This window comes from Salminus brasiliensis, chromosome 8 (genome assembly GCF_030463535.1).
Source record: "Salminus brasiliensis chromosome 8, fSalBra1.hap2, whole genome shotgun sequence".
In the NCBI taxonomy this organism is placed as follows: domain Eukaryota; kingdom Metazoa; phylum Chordata; class Actinopteri; order Characiformes; family Bryconidae; genus Salminus; species Salminus brasiliensis.
Genome location: NC_132885.1, coordinates 20,489,603 through 20,506,760, shown reverse-complemented (window position 1 = coordinate 20,506,760; position 17,158 = coordinate 20,489,603). Strand labels below are relative to the sequence as shown.

Genomic DNA, 17,158 nt, shown 5'->3' with positions numbered 1-17,158 from the left:
GGCAGGAGTCGGTACAACACAACACAAAATGCCCAAATCAGTCTTGCATGAATTTAGCTCCAAAAGGTGAACAAGAGCAGTTTATTAGCAAGTTTAGAAAACATACAAATGGTGTCACAGCTTCAGGTCTTCAGGCACAGGTCAGTCATTTGAGACGGATTTTGCTGACCAAATATTCCAGGCCTTCCCTTTTGTATGGCAGAATAAATGTAAGAGCAACCCCCATAATATTGTCGCAGACACGCAAAAACCTTGCAGCTCCATTTTCGGTGGTTGTTCTGTAAAAAATTTGAACCAATAGAAGTGCTTCAAAACCGCTTGTAATTGAATACTTTAATACTAATTTACTTTGAAAATTGCAGCTTTGGAGATACATGGTTTGTTTGTGAAGTGACAATATACTAAGGAAAATTTAGTGACTATACATTCTTTTGTGAACACAACCCAATCTGAGTCTAGCTCCATGTTGGCTGATAAAAACGATCTTCTTGCTTTTTGTACAGATACATGATAAGATGGTCTCAGAATCCGAGGAGGACTTTGGCTACTGTGTAATTACAATTATATTATTCTTCTTCATCTCTTTCTCTCACACTTTTCTCCCCTCACACAAAAACACACACACACACACACACACACACACACACACACACACACACACACACACACACACACACACACACACACAATATCTTGTAAACATTATGAGCACGTAAAAAATCTATATAAAGGTTGCAATCTACATAGACATGAACTGTTATCTACATGCTATACTTACAAAATCTGGCACTTGAGAGGTACATACAAAATGCTAGTTTTTCAGGTTTACTGTTTAGGGCTGTCCTATAGATGACACATTTCAATGGCATTTCTTACTTTGCTACCATGTTCCTGGGGGTCAAAAAAGGAACTTGTAGGACTGGCAAATGGACAAAAAAAAGAAGAAAAACAAGGTGCATTAAAAACAGGCTCCTGAAAGGCCCATAGCCAGCCCATGTTTTCCCCCAGCTCCCAACATGACTATAGCCATGATTACCCAGGAAAAGGTATGCTAGAAATCGGGACAGCCTGGTTAGCGGGAGCAGTTCAGACAGTTTTCCTAAACTAGCAGGTCGACATCATGATGTTTGGCTAGAACATGGTTGCTCAAAAAAGAGAAAGAAAACAAACCCAAAAACAATACAACTGTCTAGATCAGATCCATGATATCCTTTTGATACAATTGTGTGGTCATGCTACAAATATTAATCAATTGCTGTTAACTGTTGCTGATGATTTATGTCACAATAAAATGCTGAGGCTAGACCATGTGGTTGCAGATGTTGTACATGTCCCTTGATAAAGCCTTGGTCCAAGAAATCAAATAGCCACGCTACAGTAATAGGTAGATAGACCGAAGCAACCACTAGTGTTGAAGCATCATCTAGCCTTCTTTCTGTTGTCTTGTGATTAGGGGGCAGCACTGAGCTGATGTCACAGTGACCTAGGTAACACACCTCCCAAAATGCCTCTATGTGATTTTCAGTGTGCCTCCATAGGTCTGTTGCACCACCACTTGCACATTGTCCAGGATAAAGTCAAAGGCCATGCTCCATACAGACTCCACAGATTGTTGCATCAACCTGGAAAATAAAATAAAAAAAAACAGTGAGAAATGAGAAGATGCGTACACTGCTGCAAAAATCATCTTAAAAAATGGATCTGGGTATTGCACAGTGAAATGTAAAACAGTGACTTGACAGAGGGTGAGAAAAGAGTTCTACCTCTTCATGTATTTGATAACCAGGTCGAGCTTCTCCAGGTCTTTGTCCTCCACTAGCTCAGTGCAATACTTTACCACCTGAAGAATATCCTCTTCCATGGGCTCTAGAGAGACACACAACCACCACATTATCAGCACTTGTGAACCAAGCAGTCATCCAATTGTTCAAACTAGTGTTCTTCATTCTTCATGAATGCTTATTTAAGGGCATTTTCACACCTGAAAGTCTAAACCAAGGTTCTTATTTATATCAAGGTTTTGTTATACCGTATATATTTGGTCTGTTTAGCAAGCGCACTAAAGAACTTTGCAACGTTCTGTCGCAATCACACTTTTGGGCTGTGTCTTCCTATACTTAACATTGACTTGTTTACATAAAGGCGTGCATCGGACATCAACACTCTGCCAGAATTCGACTCCCTTTGAGTTCAGGCCTGTCATGCAGCAGAATGAACAGACTACCCTCGTAATGTGAAAATTCATGTAATTTGTGAGCCTTGTCTGAACTCAACTCTGCAGTATGCACACCACTATGCCTACAAGACAAAAGACTGTAGGGAAACATGAGTCGATCTTCTTGGCCTAAACTGTCTAATGGTATGGCTCTTTAGGACAAGAAGTAAGAAACACTTCTAGAGATTAACTCCTGCATTACCTGAGATAGTGGTAACCCATTCCCGCAGCAGAGCTCTGATGTCACCAAGTTCACAAGCTCCAGCTAGGGCTGGTGCAGAGCGGGGAACAAATTTGGATAGCATATCTGGCACATGATTGTTCAAAGAGGATGAGGGAGGTGCACTTTCAGTCTGTAAACAAAAATGCACCTTAATATCATGGGAAAAAAAAAGAAGAAATTCAGCCTCATACTATGACCTGCAATCAGGTAACGAGAAATGACTTCTGTCTAAGCACAGTAGGACAGTGGACAGAGGGATGCGATCATGCATTGGTTATTACAGGGTACGTAGTAGAAAGTAAGTGGGAAGTAAATTAGTAAACAACCGATTCACCTTAAAACCAGGTGGGGCATCTTTACACGTTAACGAGAGTGGGATGATTTTGGAGGGACTGGATTTTGCAGGGCTGGTTCCAGGGAGGAGTCGCTTTAATGGACTAGCCCCCTTTTTGGCAGGGCTGGAATTTTTCCTCTTGTAGCGTCGCTTCATCTTGCCCACCGCAGGCTGCTTCAGCTGTAGAAGCGGGTTTCTCTGCTCAGCTATCACTATAAAACATTAAATCAACATTAAAGGAGTTGCAGGAATCTCTGGCACGTACTACATGTGACAACAATACCCCATATTCTTCATATGTCTGGGCTATGGGGTAGGGTGGCAAGACGAAAGCCTGTTCTTACGAAGAAAAACATCCAAGGCCGGCTAAATTTAGTAAAAGCGCACTTGAACTTCCCTAAAAGCATGTGGGGAAATATGTTATGGTTTGATGAAACCAAGGTTAAACTTCTCAACCATAATTCCAAAAGGTATGTTTGGCGCAAAAATAACACTGCACATCAATAAAAGCACATCATACCCACAGTAAAACATGGCAGTGGCAGCATTATGCTGTGGGGCTGTTTTGCTTCAGCCGGTACTGGGGCCTTAGTCAAGATGGAGGGAATTATGAACAGTTCCAAATACCAGTCGATATTACCACAAAACCTTCAAGTTTCTGCTAGAAAGCTGAAAATGAGGAGGAACTACATCTTTCAGCACATCATCAACCCAGGGCATACATCAAACTCAGCCTCAGAATGGCCTTATTAAAGTTTTGGAATAGCCCAGCAAGAGCCCAGATCTGAATCTGATCTGAAAATCTGCGAGGTGACCTGAAGAGGGCTGTACACAGGAGATGCCCCTGCAATCTGACAGATTTGGAGTGTTTTTGCAAGGAGGAGTGGGCAAATATTGCTGTCAAGATGTGTCATGCTGACATAGTGCTGTAATGAGTGTGTAATGTTAATGAGCTGTAATGTGCCGTAATAACATCAAAATATGCTTCAACAAAGTATTAGTTTATGGATGTGCACACTTATGTGACCATTTTTACTTCTTCCCCCTAAAGATTTTAGTGTGTTTTTCAATTGAGATGTACAGGTTATAGATCACATTTAAAGGGGGGGGTGTTCAGAAATGATTTATCTTGGTCTCATTTTTATTTACATCGCTAAACCTGGCATTTAAACATTAGGGCGCATTTCATTTTACATTTCATTTCATTTTCTGTAAATGGTGCAATCATGTGCTTCATCAAAAAGCTCTATTTTGTTCTAATCAGTCCAACGGGATGTTCTTGCAGAAAGGTCTGACAAACTCCAGTCTGACTTTTCTTATATCTCTGTGTCAACAGTGGGCTCCTCTTAAGTCCCCTTCCTTAGCATTCAATTTCATCCACATGGTGACGGATAGTGTGAGCTTGCTTGATAGTTGACCTTTGCTTGGTAGTTATGTCCCTTAATCACATTTAAACAATCCTTCAAAAAGTCCTTTTTCTATCCTTTTTCTATTCTGTAAACAGTGACGTTGCACACAGTGAACACAAAGACATCGAGATCTCTTAGTGTGGTATACAGGCAAAAAGATAAAGTCAACTTCTCTCCTTTTAAACTGGTTAAACACTGATTTCTATATATACATTAAAGAAGCATCACATTATTGAAATTCCACAACTGCATAGAATTCAGACAATCAGACTTTATTCTTTTCCCTTACTTACCCACTGTGCTTTGAGACAGAGTATTTTCCCTGCATCTGTAAGCAGAGCGTAGCTCCTCCTGTAACTCCCTTGGGAGTGCGGCAAACACGTCTGGGTCAACCTGGATAAACAAAAAAAGAAAATAAATGTCATTATACAACAGCTTCACTTGAAGGGATTCTCAGTTTTGACAACATACAAGGTTACAAGATACCTGGGAGAAATCAGGTAACTCCAGTACAATGCCCGTGCTGCCAATTTGTCCAGACTGGTCTGGGAGGTGTACCAGCAGGGCGCCTGCCAGAGGCACTGAGGGAGTAGAGGAAGGGGTTCGGTGAGGTGTGAACAGATGAGATGAGGTACTTGGTTTCTCCTCTCTGTGGTTCCATGACTGCTCCACTTGTTCTCTCAGCTCCAGTGGTAGAGCTTCTAATACAGAGCGATCCACCTGAAGAAAGTGAAGGTTATTAGACATCTCTAGACTATGCACCTCAACTACACTAATCAGCAGGATAACCTGACAAAAAAAAGACATTCTAACCTGAGAGGGAGACGGCACCTCAATGCTAAGGTTGAGGTGTGCTCGAGAGTGGCTGGGGGTAGAAGGTTCCCCTTTACTTGTCCCAGGCTCTGAATCAAAAAGCGTGTTGAGCAGTACTGAAGGAGAGGAAACCTTATCTTGATTGGAAGACATGCTGGGAAAGTTATCTGAGAAAAGAAAAATACAACAATACAATAAACAATGAGTGTTCAAGATCACGTTTGAGTGGCATAGTGGAGAACACTGCAACCCTTCACAAAATTTGTAATAAGAGTCTTTAGCCAAGACTCTTAATGTTATGTCCACCTTTCTCTGTGTGTGCCAAATGCAATAAATTTAAATGACTGCAAATGTTTAAATACACACATTTATCTGACTAAGGGCCAGCACTCTGACCTGTTCTCTGATGTTCTTTGCTCTGGGTCTGTGCAGGGCGTCTACTCGTGAACAAGTCTCTGATAGAGCGGGAACGAGCCGGTCCAGTGTCCGAGTGTGAACTCTCAAGAAGCTGCATCTGTAGTCCCACCCCTCTCATGTCAGTCACAGTCAGCTTCATGGCGCGGAAGAGCTTAATGACTTCTGCTGCAATAAGCTGGCCACTGTCTGTAGGCTGAGCTAGCAGCACAGATCTGCAGAAAAGGGAAGGTAGCAAACAAGATGCAGAAACCAAAGTATTTCACAGTACGTATACTGGATTTTTAGCAGAACTGTCTCATGTTCTATAATTCTCAGTAATTGTGTGATATGGACAAGATATTATATTGAAATTATACATCAGAGTTTGAACAGTGCAATATATTAGAGACACTAGTAATCTTTTTAATAATTTTTAAATTCAAAATATGGTCAAATCAGATGATATTCAGTGACAAAGACTGTCTTGCATTATGGACCAAAATGGCTTATGCTTGGATGATGCCCCAATTCATCAAATACCCACATATTGAATGTCTAAACTTGGAAAGGATCCCACAGATTCCCGCTGTGACTTGTTAAGGGATTCATTACAGAATAGAACACTCTTAAGCAGTAGCACTATTGTAATGGCCAATACATTTAACAATTAAGAAAAAACAGATTGTGCAGGCAGTATGTGTTTAGGTCACCTGGCCAGGTTGTCACAGATGCCATGCCCACCATATTTGGCAGGCTCCAGTGGAGCACCTGCTTTGCGCATCATCACTTTCAGAGTTATCCGGCGACCTCTAAGCCCTGACCCGTGCAGTCTCTTCTGCACCTCCATAGAAAGGTTCGTCAGAAAAGTCTCTGCCTCCTCAATCTAGAAGAGGCAAAAGCACCGCATGGGTTTACGAACTGTTCTAGGAACTCTGCACTACTTTCCTTAAGTTTCAAGCGTAAGACAGTAAGGGACAAATCAAAGAGAAGCCTGTGCTTAATAAATCAACAGTGAAATACATGGCATGTGAAACAGACGTCCAAGAAAAAAAAATAAAGATGGATACACACCACATTCTACAGACTCTAACCTGCGTGAAGCGGATGTTGTAGTTCATCTCGGCAGACACAGACTTCCTTTCTTTTTCACTGCGAACAGGTCTATCGTCTAGTCCTCTGCAGAAGCGGAAGAGAGTCTGTCCTGTACGTGGCCCAAATTCCTTCTGTAGACGCACCATGGAGACCTGCTGCAGGTCCCCACAAGTACTCACACCCAGAGAGGCCAGCTTACTGCTCATAGAGCGTCCCACACCTACACACACAAATGTATTAAAACTCAATTAATGACTACCAAGAACAGCATAAGTGGATAATCAAGAGACTTTGGATGTTTAGAAGGAACTTTTTAATACTAACCAGGCAGACTGGTAACAGACTGATCTCTGATGAAGTCATCTACCTCCTCTGGTCTAAGAAAATACTGTCCATTAGGTTTCGCCTTACGGGTTGCCATCCTGGCCAGAAGGATGTTGGAACCTGACAAGAGACATGGATCAAATTACAATAACAGAAACAAAATCACTGATACTGTACTACTGTACCACAAACACCCTGAATTAAAATCAGATCATCTTAAAATGAACACTAACTCCTAAGATTAATACCTAAATAATAAGACCTTGCTTCAAAGGGCAAAATGGTCCCAAGTCAATTACCCATTCCAATGGAGGCAGAACAGCCTGTTTTCTCCCTCACATCAGCACGGATGGCACTTGCCAGCTCATCAGGTGTGATCCCCAGCTCTGCCAGCAGGGCTGTGGCATCCACTAGCGCCTCGTCACAACTCAGAGCCTCAATGTTATATGTATAACTTTAAAAAATAAAAAGACAGATTTATTAAAACCAAACTTATAATGCTTTTATTTATCAAGTCTAGGATTAACACAGAATGGGCAAGCACCCTGTACCTGGCAAGGGTCTCATACATGGCCAGTGCCACCTCTTTGTATGCATGGAAATCATAGGGCACAGACTGTAGCTCAGGACAGAGCTGTTTAGCCTGACCAAAAAACATGCCATTCCTCACACCAGCTTTCCTATAAAGAAAAACACCATAACACATCATACATCTATGACCCCATTTACACTAGGTCATATAATGTGACTACTATATGGTTTGTAACCTGATAAGATTTTAGCTACATGCTAAAAGCCTTTAAAAGCACTTGCACTTGAAGCACTTCTTAGCTTCGTCTTAGCTTCAGAAATGTAGTGAAATGAATGAATAAAATAGTATATAAATGACAAAAGTCAGAAGACGATAACTACAGATGTGGGACAGATCACAGACACACAAATTGATAAGTTAGACACAACGAGATGCAATCGAAAGAATGGGCTCTACAGATTAAAGAAATGTCTGAACCAGGGGGTTAAACCATTTCTCATAGAATGGGGAGAAAAATCAAAGAATGTCAAAAATATAAAAAATCTTCATTATTGCCAACCTTAATGTATAAATCTTGCAGATGTGCAGTCAAACACAGATTTTTGAGTACCTGGCCTCATAGCTGCAAGAAGCTATCTCTGCCATAGAGAGCGCGGCATGGTCAGATTGCTCTACTCCATTATTGCAAGTCTCTTCACTTTCTGGGGAAGGGGTCATCTCAAGATCATTTTCTGTCCTGCCTAAGAAGGCACACAGCAAAATACAGTTGAAACCAGAAGTTTACATACACTATATAAAAAGAAATTTTTTTTCTAAAACGAGTACTGTATCAACATGGGCTGAAAGGCCAGTCTGCCAGGAAGAGGGCATTACTCGAAAAGAAACATAAAAATGCTTGATTAATGTTTGCAAATGCACACAGGGACAAATAACTTTTTGGGGACATGTCCTGTGGTCTGATGAAACTAAAACTGAACTGTTTGGCCATAATGACCATTGTTACGTTCGGAGGAAAAAGGGAGAAGCCTGCAAGCCCGAGAACACAATCCCAACTGTGAAACACAGGGATGGCAGCATCATGTTGTGGGGTTGTTTTGCTGCAGGAGGGACTGGTGCACTTCATAAAATAGATGGCACCATGAGAAAAGAACATTATGTGGAAATTAAAGCCTGGGCACAAAAGGGTCTTCCAAATGGACAATGACCCAAAGCATACTGCCAGACTGGTTACAAAGTGGCTTAAGGATAATAAAGTCAGTACCTCCTTTCTGAGTTTGTAATTATCACTGCCAAAACACATGGCACATTCTTGTCAATCAATTCCTTTTTTGAGCAGAAATATTTCATTTTCAAAATCACTATAACTTGGTCCTGCATGGAACTCTGTACTCGAACCATGACCCCTCTGTACTCTCAGCTAAAGTACAGACGGAGCTAGAGTACAGACACAATAGTGACTTCTACTACTTCTATTATCTTTTTAATTTCCGAACATCACAAGGGCAAGCCAAGTAAACAACAAAGTCTGTTTAGCACAGTGATTATCCCGAACTGTGTGGTCACCTGCTCTGTGCTGGTTCTGTTTCTTCTGGTAGTACTGCATCTCCAGCTGAGGGTTAGCACCAGGTCGCTGAGGAACAAGGCCACGTCCACGATTACTTGTCACAGCAACTGGTTTCCCTGGATAGAGAAAAGTATAAGGGAAATGTTTAGCCATATATTAATATTAATATGAATCAAAAATTAAACTTTGCCTTGCAACTAGCGTTGAGCAATATGTACCAAAATATACCATGACACAGTTATACACATTATTTGTCACAGTACACATGATGCAAAGACATAATGCATCAGTTGTGGATTTTTTTTTATTTTTATAAATACTACTACTATTCAAAGACTCTTCCATTCTTGGTACAGTGATTTTTATTTAAAAATGTACACAATTAAACCAGACTTATTACACTGGTTGAAATGAAATGAGTCGATCAGTGTTCTTTATGCACTGGCAATTTCTTTGATATGCTTAGAAAAGCAGATTGTGTTACTGTGATACAAAATATGACACAACACAACATATCATATTTCCCACCCCTACTTGCAAAAGCAAGTTATGCATATTTATATTTCTTTATTCTCAATCATTCACGATCAGATCAAGAAAAATGAAAGCATAATGATTACTGGTGTTTGTTTTTAGATCAATTACATATTGTATTGTAAAAAAGTGTGCATCATTACAGTACAGTACATTACTAAATTAGCTGTGTTTACTGTGTACTACTGCATAAATTATGTAAGTGTTACCTATAAGTTCAGGTCTGTGTCTGATCCCCACTGACACAAAGAAGCAGTCCATGTCTACGTGCAGAATGCAGGACTGACGTACCTGCGGAGCAGGCATGGATGAGGAACCTGATACAAAAGAAGAACTAGCTTGAGAGAAGAGGACAGATAGGACACAGTCCTTGCAAAAGCTACTGACCATTCCCTACAGTTAAACCTCCCTAATACACAGAGAATGCATATATAACAGAAGTAATAACATTACCTCCACAGTGATTAGCTCGGAGTTTTTTTAGCCTCTCTTTCCCAGAGAAAGCAGCTCCACCCGTAGCCCGACGTCGGCTCTGCAGGGCGTTTACATACTCCGAGAACTCATTGCGCCATGTGGAGATATGATGGAGCCGTGAGTGAGAGAAGAACTCTGAAATAATCCCAGCCTCTGAGCCCTTTGCTGGTGACTTGCCTGTCTGGTTGTTAGAGTCGTTTAAAGTGGAGTCAGAAGCGATGTAGTGACTCCCGTTCAGTCTGACTCGACTAATCTCTGACTTTTCTGAATTTTTTCGAACAGCTGAGATGGTTGCTGAAGCGGGCTCTGATAGGATGGATGAATCAGGGCTTTGTTCATGATGAATGACAACTTGAGGGCTGAGTGCCAGTGAGGTGCTGGCTGTGGATGCTACATGATCCGATGCAAGACCAGCTGAACGACTGCAGCTGGGCCTCCCCATTTCTTCAGATTCTGACTGTGGGGGCTGAACCTGGGGGAAGCTGGATTCCACTTGGAGTGCACGTTTTGAACATGCAACAGAGTCTTTTAGTTTTAAGGCACCATTCAGAGGATGAGCATGGCCATTGGTTTGTATACAGTCCTTTTCCTTCAGAAAAATGCCAGAGGAATTATCATTAGTGTCCCCATCATGAATTCCATTAACACTTAGGCCTTCATGCTCAGAGAAATCTGTGTACAAGCCATTCCTGTTTGAAGGAAGGAGGGAGGGGATATTAAAAAAAAAAAAAAAAAAAAAAAAAAAAAAAACACATCAGTGAGACCAAACCAATTTCATATATTTGTGTATAATACAAAAAACACTGTGAGGTGCTACAACATGTGTGGCACAAGATTTAAGTCTGCTGATGCTCCACCAGGTCTAAGGTGTTATTTTGCAACCTCAGCCAATATATAAAAGCCAATAGCTAAGATAATTTTCCTATCATGTGCATCCACAAAGATTTTTTTGTGTGACAGCGTGGTTTATAAATGTCACACAGGTCATGAAAATGAGAGGACAGACTGTTAAATTTCACAGAAACCAGCAAAATTGTTGTTAATCTACAAAACTATGTTACTGCAAAACTATTTCCTTATTAAAGCATGATAAATCTGTCAGTACACTTCATGAATGTGACCCATCACACTTACAGTTTGATGTCCAGACGACAATGGGTTTTATCAGCATGTCTGGATGGCAGTGTTGGAGTAACAATGAAAGCAGGGTTGGAGCGGCTGTGTTCCTGGTTGCGTTTTTGAGGAAGGTTCAGGTTGGGTTCGGGTAGGCCATGACAAGACCCACCAGCATCCTGACCATGCCAGGCGTGCACATTGGTGAAGTTTAAGCCCTTCTGCTTTGCATAAAGCTGATATTGCAGGTAGGAGAGCTGCTGTCCTGCCTTGATACTGATGAACGAGGGAAAGAAATGGTAACCAGTGTTCTTGTATTGTACACAGGCACAACAAATACTGTATATGGCAGAGGTTTAGACATTTCACAAGAAATCTGAGCACCGTTCAAATCACAAAGTCAATACCCTTGATACATCACTGAAAAGTTGCTATCCCAATTGCTTTCCATTAATTCTAACTCTCTTCCCGTTCTTCCTTCCACCCAAAAATCCACATACCTTTGATAAATAAAATCTGTGTTTGAACCATATCACATTAAACGTTAATCTTCAGTCTTTAGAAGATTTTTATGTATAAAAATTAAATCCTTGAAGCAAAGCCCTGTATATGGCAACATTACAGATGACCACAGAGAAATCACAGCACAGCAGATACTATACAAACACGGGGTAATAGATAGTATTTGAATAAAGGTTTTCTATCAGGGATTTTTGAATAAGGAAACCAAGCACCATGGGATGCACTGGGATGTTCAGAATCATGGCAGTCTCATTTCAGGACTCCCCACATCACTTGCAATGCTCCTGACACTAGGACGGTGTGGACAAGCATACGCTTCTGCCAATAAATGTGAAGTCGGTCTCTTTTCGAAGTGCAGCCAATGTATCATGCAGATGGGCTTTGAGGAAACATCCGCCTACAGACGCCTGTGTCGGCTGGCATCACGGTGCGAGTCATAAGGGAAGAGCGCACCATTTACCCATCCAGGGAAAGCATGGCTAACTGTGCTCTTTCGGGCTTCAGCTGCTGATGGCAAAGCAGCATGACCCAGGATTCGAACTTGCAAACCTTCAAACTTGAGTCTGCGAATAGTAGAGTGGTCACCTTATTGACTTGTGTTCAGTAGTGTCTAAGTTTAGAGGTATCTTTGAATTTTTAGCCTATTTAAACAAGCTAAGGTTATCCTTGGGTAAATAGCAAAGCACTTTGTTGCTCTGGATAAGAGTGTCTGCTAAATGCCTTAAATGTAAATGTAAATGCATTAGCCAAGCCGAGCCTGAAATGTCCATAAAAACCGGATGGAAAAGTGAGAAACTCCAGAAATAGAAATGCCTAAATAACACACTTAAATGAGGTAGCTAAATTGCGTTATCTAAGGAGAAATGTAAGACATCTTTTTAATAAGTAACAATGTAGTTAGAACCAAAGTCACACGTTTCGTAATACTTCCTCACAGAGTGGTTTGGTGAAGTGACGTTCAATCGTTTGGGTGGGCAACAACGAACTTCAGGACAGTGATTTCAGCTCTCATTAAATGGGCCACTGCCTGCTCCACCTGACATCTTTTAACTGTTCAAGTTACAGTCTTGTACCGCTGACACATCGGTCTAAACTGCTATGCCAGAAGTGAATACGCATTCAAGCAATATATAAACCTCTCACAGGGGGTCAGACTCCATTAATACCATGGTCATCTGATATAATTTTGAGGAACAGTAGTTGATGAAAAAACTAAATAATTAGCATTTTCTTTTATTGACTTGCCATCAAATCTGCAAAAAGTGAATATAGAGCGAGCTTCTGTCTCATTCTGCCCTCTGAACATTCCTGCCGTTCAGTTTACAGGCATATTCACATACAATCACAAACTGCACAACCACAATGCTGCTACATCACAGCCTGGTACCATAGCTTGCTTTCACACTACAGGCTTTGTGTGTCTTCAATGCACCTTCCCCAGTGAGGTAAAAATGAAACCATACACACCTGTCAGTAATCCATTCAGGTCGTACTACTTTCTCCCCTTTTAGCTCTTGTATTTTGCTGTTGGGCAGGTTGGTGGCAATGATGTGTGTAGTTTTGGACCGCGAGTAATACAGATGGAACTGTCCTCCATGTAGCATCATTAGCCTGCGCAATTCATCTGCACTTGGGTCTGCACAAAACACAAGGCAAGCACATACACAGTCCTGATCACATGGTTCTTACTTAGACTTTTCATTTTATTGTTTACTCTCTACTTTACATAGTTCACTGCCAAAGACTTTTGCCAGTTCCAATTCAAGTAGAAACCAAAATAACACTGTAATGTACCTATTTATAACAATGAAGATTCCATAGTTATTCCAGATAAATCTATTTATTGATACTTTCCCCATATATGTAATGTATCCCCCATATGAAATGAGTAAAAAAAGTAAAATAATAATAGTAATAAGCTGTTTATAAAATGGTCACTGCATATTTTCACAAACTCCGGACTACGGGTGCAAGAAGTAAAGAAGTCCCTCTGACCTGTGTATCCATTAACATAGATAGCCACTCCACTGAAGATGCTGGACGACGCTCCATGTTTCTGTTTTTCTCTGGGAGCATCCTTCTGAAACTGCTCCTGCAGTTTAGAGACCTTAGCAGCCATGTACCCTCCCTGTGCCCATCCATCCATCCATCCATCCATTCACAGAAAGACAAATCAACCAACAGGATTTGTAAACAGTAATCAACACTCATTCATACTTCAAGCCTAGAAATCGAAGAGCAACTCTAAGCTGCTGAGAATAGCTTGTAGAAATACAGAGGCACACACAAAGAGAGAACTGGGCACTGTCTGGCTGACAAGCGTCTGATTACGCCTCAGACATTCAATGAGACTGGAGGTGTGAGCCTGCTGGCACGGCGACTCTGTCTCCATGGCAACGGACAGAACGCTGGGATTCAGGAGTTGAGTCTGAACCAATAAACAGACAAAAGAGGGAAAAGCCCAACACACACACACTCACACACACGCACTGTGCAGCTACCGCTGTACCAAAATCCTAAAATTCCTGTGGACCCAATTAAGATAGCCAGTATTTCAAGGATACAAATTTAATTACAATCTTAAAATAAACTTGAAATGCATATTTAAAAAAAATAATTTTGATAAAGACCATGTATTTCATATCTTCAATATCTCACAAACATTTTGCATAAGACATCAAGACAAATTGCTGGAAAATACAAAACACTTAATGTGTTAATTTACTTAGTAGCTTTAAAATATTCCAAAATAAAAGCTAGTGACATGTCAGCGTTTATGAAGGAGTTAAATATTTCTGCACTGCGGCTGCAGTAATGCTTTGGCCAGGAAAAAAAAACTGTACAGAACATTGTACAATAGAATTCTGATCAATAACATCTCCAGACAGACTCCCTGCTCTCCAGATAACTGTACAGTAGAGAGGCTCTGAACTGGCAGAAAGGAGAATGGCGATTATTCATCAGTGCGGCGCAAAAAAAACAAAAAACAAAAAAGCAGCACAACACACACAACACACAAACAGGAAAAACTCATGCAAGTTACCCATCCTCCCCAGCCATCATCTTCACTAGCTTTCTTCCTCCATCCATCTCGACTCATACTGAGGAACCTGAAAAAGAACAAAAGAAGATGGAATTAGGTGGGTAACATGGAAGCTGTATGGTACCACACATACACTCACCACATCTCTTTTTCCTCATTACAACACCTCATCAGCCTTTAAGCAAGTCTGTTGTCAGAATTCTGTATCAGCAGATTGTTCTTACAATAATTTGGGTCTAGGAACGTACCAATATGAAAACTGTCTGTGCATGTGTCCGTCAATGCTGATACACATATAGATTTAAGACACATGCCCTGGCATGTTAAATACGTCTTCTGTAATCGCTTGGGATTTCTCACATTACTTCTGCTGGAGGAGGGGCATGGCGCACATTAATAATGAATTAATCGAGAGGAGGCACCTAGTTTGCTTGCGCACCAGACATGAGTATCGCTTTTACCCATTAGATAGTTTGTTATTGTAGTGTGCTCAGCTGACTCGTGTAGACAGTGTGGTCTCATGGCTATTACATATTTTCCGTCTGGGGAAGTGACGCAGTTGATGTGCGCAGTGCTCTGCAGTCAGGGACTTAACGAGATGCTTTGCCATACATACTACAAGAATAATGTGGTCATATGCGTCTCTGACCACCTCCAAACGTGGTCTGAGTGAACGGACTACACCTGTTATAGGGCCAAAGAAATGTGGAATACATCCAACTGGATTATTATCTCGGAGAAATTGGTAACAATTTTAGTGACATTAATAAATGATACAGATGCAGATAGAAATGATCACATTGCATTAGAAAGTGAACGCAAAGTTGAGCGACTCATTTCTTGCTCATGGGCTCCTCCTATTGTCGGGAAGTGGATTCTCGCTTTGAGCCTCCCTTCAGGATGGACATGCTTAGACATTTCTGACAGAATATATATATAAATAAATGTGGACGTATGACTAGGACTTATGGTTATGCTGCGTTACAGAGTTCTTATCTTATGTGAGCTTCTTCAAAGTTAAACTACTGCAATAAGCAGAGCTAAGCCTAGAGTACTCATGACACAGACACTTCTCCTTATAACGGATGGACGTCACAATGATTGAACTCGTTTTTAAGGGTAAAGAAGCCTGTAATGCCGCATGGTGCCCTAATGTTACCCACTAAACTTAAATATATAGAGCCAGTTCACCGAACAGAATGAAGCCTAGTCCTAAACTACAGTTTTTCCACTGAAAAGGAAACAAATTATCCCTGTCTAGGAAATCAACCTACTTAATCAGATTCATCGACTTGAACTAAGATTCGAGATATGAAATACGGCCTAAAATTAGTATTCCCAATGGTTATTCTCCAATTCATTCATTCATTTTTAGTGTAGGTTTGGGCTTAATTTGTGTCTGCGAAACAGTCCCCTGATTTAAAACACTCACTAAAATATACATATCAGTAGATCTATATTACAGACAGACAGAGACAGAAAAATGCCCCCCTGCTTCTACTGTAGTCTCTTTCTTCTTCCCTCCATGGTATGGAAGGATCCATCCAAAAATGCAGGGGAGTTTAACACCTCTGCTGGCAGCTCATTAACAGCACACTGATGCTGAATGAGGCTTGTTGAAAGAGAACCCCCCCCAATTTCTGTTGCATGCCACTATTCAGCCTGCTCTCTTATGCTGTGAGCATCCTCACTGCCACATGTCGCACAGATACAGAACGAGACAGCCACAACCACAGCCACACACACACACACACACACACAATCTTTCTCTCCACAGGGATCCATATCGACCATATCTCCATGCCTCTGTCTCTCACAGACATGGTGCAGACGCTACAGTTCTCGTCAGTCAAATACTCTCCTCAGTAAAGTCAAACAGCCCACACAGAGTCTCTTTCTCTCCTCTCATACGCGCTGTGTTTCAGTGGGAGGTTAAACACTGAGGCTGGGAGCACTCAGTGAACCGCTGGGCATCACAGTCTCCTCACCAGAGCAGCTTTAAGCTAGATGATCAGCAACAAACAAACAAACAACTCAATTGTATCTGCACTTTTGTTAATTTTAGCAAATGTACAACAATGGATCTTCCTTTGTTTGTGATACACTGTCAGAAACCAGGAAAGGAAGAAATTACTAAGCAAAAGAAGGTCAATGTGATTTAGCCATACGCCCATGACATGAGCTACTTTACTCCAGTTCTAAACAAGCAAATGTCAGACAACAAACATGCCTCAGCTGATTGGTTATAAGACGACAATTGTGTACAGCACATACCTGCTTTAAAGAACATCTGTGAAATCTCAATATAAGGAGGAGAGGAAACAGTTCAAGCTGACACCTGGGCTACAGATGAGGGGCTGAGATCAGGTCAGTTCAGTACACAACAGCAATCAGGGCCATGTGGCCAATATAGCTGCACACCTCATTGAGCACACACCCCACCCACCACCACACTATACTTAGCGCAGCAATGTTATGTTCCACTACACATACTTAAGTCTCCCTAGATCTTTCTTAACTCCTGCATTTAATCTTACTATCATTTTAAAGCTGACTGAAGTAAGGACATC

At 41.2% G+C, this 17,158-nt stretch overlaps 1 protein-coding gene across 2 annotated transcripts; it reads right to left on the bottom strand.

The window, feature by feature from the left end:
- Positions 1–48: 48 nt before the first annotated feature.
- Positions 49–13,950, bottom strand: rev1 (REV1 DNA directed polymerase). Of its 2 annotated transcripts, none has more exons than XM_072686060.1 (20): positions 13,541–13,950; positions 13,013–13,181; positions 11,045–11,299; positions 9,890–10,599; positions 9,646–9,753; positions 8,902–9,018; positions 7,949–8,078; positions 7,358–7,486; positions 7,106–7,260; positions 6,807–6,926; positions 6,482–6,702; positions 6,101–6,273; positions 5,391–5,623; positions 4,995–5,161; positions 4,668–4,901; positions 4,475–4,574; positions 2,773–2,984; positions 2,418–2,586; positions 1,764–1,866; positions 49–1,622 (listed from the first exon to the last, which is right to left on the bottom strand). In XM_072686060.1, exons 1-20 carry the CDS (start codon positions 13,701–13,703, stop codon positions 1,511–1,513), a joined length of 3,780 nt encoding a protein of 1,259 aa, XP_072542161.1. In that variant the 5' UTR covers positions 13,704–13,950; the 3' UTR covers positions 49–1,510. The 2 variants fall into 2 exon arrangements, with proteins under 2 accessions (XP_072542161.1, XP_072542162.1); XM_072686061.1 differs by having other exon boundaries at positions 2,418–2,568.
- Between the last annotated feature and the right edge of the window lie 3,208 nt (positions 13,951–17,158).